The sequence below is a fragment of the Neltuma alba genome, unplaced genomic scaffold (assembly GCF_004799145.2).
Source record: "Neltuma alba isolate B1F8T4 unplaced genomic scaffold, ASM479914v2 tig00011485_pilon, whole genome shotgun sequence".
Taxonomy (NCBI): Eukaryota; Viridiplantae; Streptophyta; class Magnoliopsida; order Fabales; family Fabaceae; genus Neltuma; species Neltuma alba.
This window is the reverse complement of record NW_021636154.1, coordinates 284746-291996: the sequence shown is the minus strand read 5'-3', so window position 1 is coordinate 291996 and position 7251 is coordinate 284746. Positions and strand designations below refer to the sequence as shown.

General features: G+C 35.7%; 1 protein-coding gene across 1 annotated transcript; it reads right to left on the bottom strand.

Moving 5' to 3' along the window:
• Nucleotides 1–1374: 1374 nt before the first annotated feature.
• LOC114714064 (uncharacterized) lies at nt 1375–5637 on the bottom strand. Its single transcript, XM_028898752.1, has 5 exons — nt 5501–5637; nt 3654–3828; nt 2949–3565; nt 2407–2666; nt 1375–1634 (listed from the first exon to the last, which is right to left on the bottom strand). Exons 1-5 carry the CDS (start codon nt 5635–5637, stop codon nt 1375–1377), a joined length of 1449 nt encoding a protein of 482 aa, XP_028754585.1.
• Nucleotides 5638–7251: the final 1614 nt, after the last annotated feature.

Genomic DNA, 7251 nt, shown 5'->3' with positions numbered 1-7251 from the left:
GGGGGGGGGATGGGGGATGAGGAGGTAGATAAAATAATAATGAAAATGAGAAGAAGATCATCAAATAATTGAGCTGATCTAACTCTTTTGTTTGGACTCACCAAGGAGTATGATTCATCTTTTGTGGAGTGGGGTATGTGAAGCACAAGAAGACAACTATTCATTTCTTATATATATTCTGGAATAATAAACAATAGTTAGGTACAAACATGAACAAGTCTATGTATACACAGTGTATTGCTAATTTTAGTTTTAATGTTTTCCTGCTTCTTCTTTTGCCTTAATTATATCCGATCCTATTATTTCGTCCTCCTGTCTATTCAGATTGGAATTGTGGGTACGCGTGTGTGTGTTGATATAATTATAAAGGAAGTGGCGTGTGGATACGTTGAACATCTAACAAGCACTTAATCCATCAAAATCCTTAAACTGAATTCAATTGGATTTGCTAAAAAGGAAAAGAGGGTGACGGCGAATCGACAGAAGGGGGGGGAAAAACAAAAACTTTATTTGAGTCAAATTTGGTGTGTGTCCTTTAAAAAATTAGTCGTCAAATTTTGAATTCAGCATGTGGACTTTATTTCATTTGTGTTGTATAGAGTTTCATTTAAATGAAATCACGAGCTGTTACGCCGGCGAGCTCCAAGGCACATCCAATCCAATCCAACATAGAATATAAAAAACTTCAGTGTGGAGTGGGTACTAACAAAAATACAATTAGGGGGTGTTTGGATAACCTCAAACCATGGTTTGGAGAATAGCTTCTGGAGAATAGATTCTGGAGAGAATAGATTTTGAAAGAATAGCTTTTCTGAAAAAGTGATTTTGATAAAGTGAGAGTGTTTGGATAGTTATTGTCAGAAGTGCTTTTTATATGTAAAAATTACTAAAAAGGACATAAGTTTAAATGATAATTACATATAAGATATATTTCATAATATATGTTTATTTGAAGTAAATAAAAAATATTAAGAAAAAAAGTAATACGTATATATATTAGTAAAATAAATAAATAATTTTTTTGCAAAATAATTTAATAAAATAATTAAATATGTATATATATTAATAAATTATATATATTAATAAAATAATTAAAATTAAAACGTATATATATATATTAATGAAATAATTAAATATGTTTTTCGTAAAATAATTTATTTTGCCAACAAAGAAATATGATTATTTCTTAAAGATTTTAAAGATGAAGAAATCCCATAATTTTTTTTTGACAGAATTAAAGAACCACACAAAAAAATTTCATATCAATTGTCTTCATAATAGAAGTTGCAACAAAATATATTTGTCCAAGTACTTTTTTTTTGTAACAACACATTATATTATCTGAAAAGAAAAGAGGAAATAAAAAGGACATGACTATTCTCGTATATAGTGAGCAATTTGATCTCTAATTGAGTCACGAAGTCGAGCCATGTGAGATGAAGATTCTATTGATGAAGGTATATGTGAAGATCCAAGTCCATCATCATCATTATTTTCTTCTGCATAAGAACCTTCTTGTTCAAACTGAATGAAACCAGGATCAGAAATGGATATTGATCTAATGAAGTTATGTATGGCCATTGTTGCACAAACAATTTGAACCTGTGTTGGAAAGTCATAGCTCGGCATGTTTCCTAAAATTGCAAACTTACTCTTCCAAACTCCGAAAGTTCTTTCAATAGTGCTCCGTAGACTTGAGTGCAAATAATTGAACGCCTCATTGTCATTTTCAATTGCAGATGACCTTCGAAAATCAGGGAGATGGTAGCGTTCACGTCTATAGGGACCAAGATATCCCATGGGTGTCGGATAGCCAGCATCGACCAAATAATATTTGCCTACATGAAATATATGATTGGTGTTAATAAACTTTGTCTTCTAACAGTTAAACATAAATAAATTGTAGCAATTTAAAATATACCTTGAGGCGGATGGGGAAAATTCATGGAAGGAGTTGTGAGGGCGTGGTCAAATATACGAGCATCATGCGCACTACCTTCCCATCCGGCCAATACAAAAGTGAAGCACATGTCCCAATCACAAACCGCCATTACATTTTGCGTCACTTTTCCTTTTCGGTTAATAAATTTTGTTTGCTCAGTTGCATCAACAATGCATGAAATATGTGTTCCATCAATTGCTCCAATAGCATGCTTGAAAAAGGGCCAGTATCGACCACCGGGCCGTATTTTTGTATGCAAATGTTGAAATGTTGGATCTTTTGGTTTGATATTGGACATAGCAAGTCTACAGCATGCCAATAAGACATTATGGAAATGTCTACTAATTGTCTCCCCGAATGCTGAAATCTTTCTTGCTGCATCCTACTACTAAGCGCATGGCCAACGGTATTTAAAAACATTGCAACCATTTCATGTATCCCAACATTTCTAGTTTCCGTAAGACCGTGTTGCTGCAATTCTGTGCAAAGACTAAAAAACACTTCCCTTTCCATCCTAAACATGTTATAACAACGGGTGGAATGGCCTTGTAAAACGTCCCTTACCCATGCCTTGCCTGTATAAATACTTGTGTGCTGGGGCTCTTTACACAAATGAAGAGAAGCGTATCCACCAACTGCTACTGCAACTTGATTAATCCGTTTGTTCCGTCGTTTACGATACTTTTCCGCAATTTTAATTTCATCAGCCATTTTTTGTCTTGTCCTGTGCACATAGATATAAAATTCAGAAATCCTCATATGAAATTAGTAAACATTTAACAAGGAAATAAGTTGTCTAATTCCTAAAGAAGTTTAGCAGTCACATAATACAATAGTGCTGGTTACATCATTCCTAAAAACATATGCAAATTATCACAGTCATCTCCTGAATAACACAAAAAGTAGTCAAATACTATGATAAGCAACACAAATGAAGTCTCAATATTTTGTTGCGTGCTTCAAGAAGATCAGGAGTCTTTCCCTCTTGTTCTTCAGAGTCACATACATCTCCCTTGCAGCTTGCTCCCTCATAAGGAGTGTTGTGCACCGGCCAAACAAATCAGGATCATCAACAACTTCATCAACTTCGTTAAGGTGCTCCATGACTCCCGCAATTGACGTCTCATAAGCACGCGCTTCTTCTTCTATCTTCCTAGCACGTGCTTCTGAAATCTCTTCATATTCACGCTGAGAATCATTTTCATTTGCCTGAGCTATCCTGCTTAATGCATCTGCTATTTTCATAGTGGCAGTGTTCTTCTTCTTCATGGATTCACCCTTTTTTTTAACCCCTAATGAGCTACTAGGTCGACTGCCACCTGTGCTTCTACCCCCACGACTGTTTTCCCGTCTCATCCCAGTGTTGCCTCCACTTCCTCCACTATTGTCATTGAATGTGACCGAATTAAACTCTCCGCTTATCCCAGTTGGTGCCCCCAATATTTCATCACTATCTCCAGACCCTTCTTCCATATCATCTTCAGGAACTCCTTCACTTGGAAGTGTCATGGAAGAAGGTGCCCATGACTGGGGTCCAGTTGCAGCTACAGACCCAAAGAGTTGAGTCAATTCAGCCCGAAACTGAAGCCCTCTTTCTCTAAATTTCTCGTAGCCAGGAACTTCCTGCGCATTCAACACCAAAATATAATACATTATACAAAAAACGTTAACATGTGAGAAAATACAAGCTCAAATAAAGTTAAACCATTACCACTATTTTCTTCTCCCACCAATCATCAGGGGCACTAACAGTATTCCTTTCGGCATCCCATCCCAAACCTGTCTCACGGAGCAGCCTATCCCATAACTGCCACTCCTTTCGCAGGGTATCATATTTGTTTTTCAATTGGATTCTCGTATAGGCTCTCCCAGTCTTTGCAGTGAAGCTGTCCACAACACTTGTCCAACCAGTTTTGTCAAGCTAGTTCCTTTTCTTCCCCCTTTTTCAACTTCTTCAATGCACAGGTCAATAAAAACCTTTGTGGTTCTTATATCCCATGAAGCTTTGCCAGTTTGTTTACTCATTATACTATAGACCAATTATAATACTTCAGTCATCACAAGGTCAACCCAAAAAGCATGCCATTCAATCCAGGAGATATAATATAATAGGTATAGTATTTAACAAGTATAGCCGCATGTTCTTTTCCCATTCACAAACAAAAACACAGAAGCATAACTTAAATTATGAAGTAAAGAGACTGGCCAAGAATTTTGGTATACCGCTACTTCTACTTCCTCAATACTAATTTCTTTCAAGCAAACCTATAATATCTCAAGAGTGGCATTAATTACTTTCGGAATAGAAATGGCGTTTCATATTTAGCTACATTATTTTCTAACAGAGAGGGGAACCAAAATATATGACCATAAAAATAATCCTCATGTTCTCATTTCAAAAATATCATTATAAAAGGTAAATAGACAATTTCAAGGTTGAGTTTTGATCATCATAATTGACATGTTAACACTAGAGATGTACTGATCATTTCCTACTTGAAAAATAATAACAAATTAGATAACACTAGTGTTTGTTTTGTGTAATCGATCACTCTCTTTTCCTTTGGGCTTGTTCATTATTGCAGAAAAACGAGGCCCAAGATGACTCTTCCCATATTCTTGATGACATTGGTGCTTGGTTTCCTTGAGTGATATTGGACATACTGCACCCCTACTTCTTTCTAATTAACTTTGTTTTTTGTCAGATTTCTCTTCAAATACATGCATGCTTGCCCACACACTCTCTCGGCTTGTGGCTCCAACTTTTGATTGACACCCTAATGATGCTCCCTACATGATTCATTCCTCGGTTTTATTTTTTAATTAATAAGGAGAATATATTCTGATTAATTAATCCATCACATGCATACTCTAGATGAAATTTATCATCACTTTGGTACGTATAACATGCATACTCTAAACGAAATAAGTGATTTTTAGGATCATTGAAGCATGTTTGGCCCGTACAGAAATGGATCAAAGAAAAACCTTGCGAATGGTGAGGTTTTCCTCAAGAATTACAATTTGTACCTTCTGAATATGCTTTACCCAAACCAAATCCAAGTTCTGCCGCCACCGAACTTGAATATACAATGGATCAGACGAAGATACAATGGGGTTTTTAAAACTATAGACTTGTAAAGTTAGAAACTTGAATATCCAATACAGGGGATCCGATTCTGCTCTCACATACCCACGCAAGCAAAGATGGATTCAGAGGGCAATATTGATGACTTCTATCGGTGTTATTCGCGAGTGAAGAAAGAAACAAAGAAAGAAAAATTTCATTTTAGATCGGGCTCAACTTAAACATCAACATTGTTTCTGGTTTCTCAATAACATCATTTTCTGTCATAGCTGATCGGTGTCAAGCAAGCAACCAACAAAATCAGTAGCTATAAGTGAACATCGCAGGCAACCGATGAAACCACCATCTGTGTCGGAAAAAAAAAAACGACGCTGGACGGACCTCTGTTTTGGGAAAAAAAACGACGCTAGACGGAATTTCATAATGCACCACATCTTCAGCCACCTCCAACAAGGAAGAAGACAGCTCACCTGAAACGTTGGATCTGACTGACGGAAGAAGACACGGCGACCAGAGCAATCGATGACCCGACGAACAGAACACCGGAGATAGCAAAAATCTGTGAATGGATCTTCTGTTGGCAAGCCTCACCAGCACTGAAAATCATGGCTCAACGACCTCATCGGTGGCAAGAAGACCCGTCGAGCTTCAGAAGGGGCGACGGCGGGAGTGATGGAACCGAACACAGCGACTTGAGATGGACTGACTGGCGACGATACCGGATCTTCTCCAAGGCCGAGAAACACCTCGCCAGCACTAAAATTCCTCAGCGGTTCACGATCTCACCGGTGGGATGAAGAGGCGACGGCACAGGAGAACCGAATTCTTCAGGGCGACGGCATAGGAGAAGGGGCGACGGAATGGGAGAGAAGATCAGAGAAACCGGAGGCTCGCCGAGTGGAAGCTACTGAGGGACCAATAATTGGAAGCTACTGAGGGACCAATAATTACTCCAACGACTATTTTGACTCCTCAGAAGATATCTTAACCGCGGGTGGCGTGCAGCTTCAATCAAAACCAAGGTTTCCAGCTCAAAACCATGGTTTTGCTGGAAACCATGGTTTTTAAAATTTTAAGGGTGTTTGGCAAATTTTTTGCCAAACCATGGTTTGGCATAAAACCCAAACACCCCCTTAAAATCAATATATACACATATAACGTACGAAAACAAAATTCTTCTGTCACTGTTCGATTTTTATTTAACTGAAATAATATATTTTAATTGCAAAAATTTATGTATTTTCAGATATATATCCATTCAAAAATTTTGTGTGACCCATGATATTTATTAACTATTAGAATATTTATTTGGATGGCGGGCTGTCCTTATAGTAGTATTATATACTACACTCAGTATTTAATATAAGAACTAATTAATTAATTTGAGTGGGTTAAATGAGTTTTTTAAGTTAGTTATTTATAATAATTAGGCGTCATTTTTTTAAAAATATCTTTGCTAATCATTTATATTAGTTAGAATTATCATTTGATAAAATCTTTAATATCTTTAACATGTGCAACAAGCACAATGACTTTTTTGAAAAATTAAATAAATATAAAAGATAAATTGAATTAAAATTTTATATTTATAATTAAATTAAATGTCAAACTAATTTTTATATTAGGAATTTGGAAATAGTAACTGAGACTTGGGATTGCTAAAAGAAAAGGGCGTATATCTGTATTGAACTGGACCCCAAAAAAAAAAAAAGGACTTGAGAGTTGAGACCAGAATAAAAGTGGACTCAATGAGTCATTGTCAATTGACACCTGGCACCACTTGGGCCAATTGGACTTTAATTGTCCGGATGGCCCAATTCATAAACTTGAGAGATAAATAAATTCTAATGCAAAATGTGAAAATGGCTTATATGAATGAAGTCATTAAAATCAGTTAATAGTTATTTTTTTTACCACAATATCTCAGAATTATCCTTAATTAAAGTAATTAAATGGTATGTGAGTCTTCCTTTTCCTCGCATATAAACTTTAAATATAAAATATTATGTTTATCAATAAAGAATTCATAAATGCCTCAAACATTTTACAATATGGCTTATATGAAGTACCGGGAAAAACTTTTAATCTTATAATCAGATATGGAGGGAGCAAAAAATGACATTATTTATTAATTATGAATAATGTGACTTGTTACTCATATTCTATATATATATCCCGTGTTAATATAAGAGCTATATAATTAATTTAAGAATATTAAGAA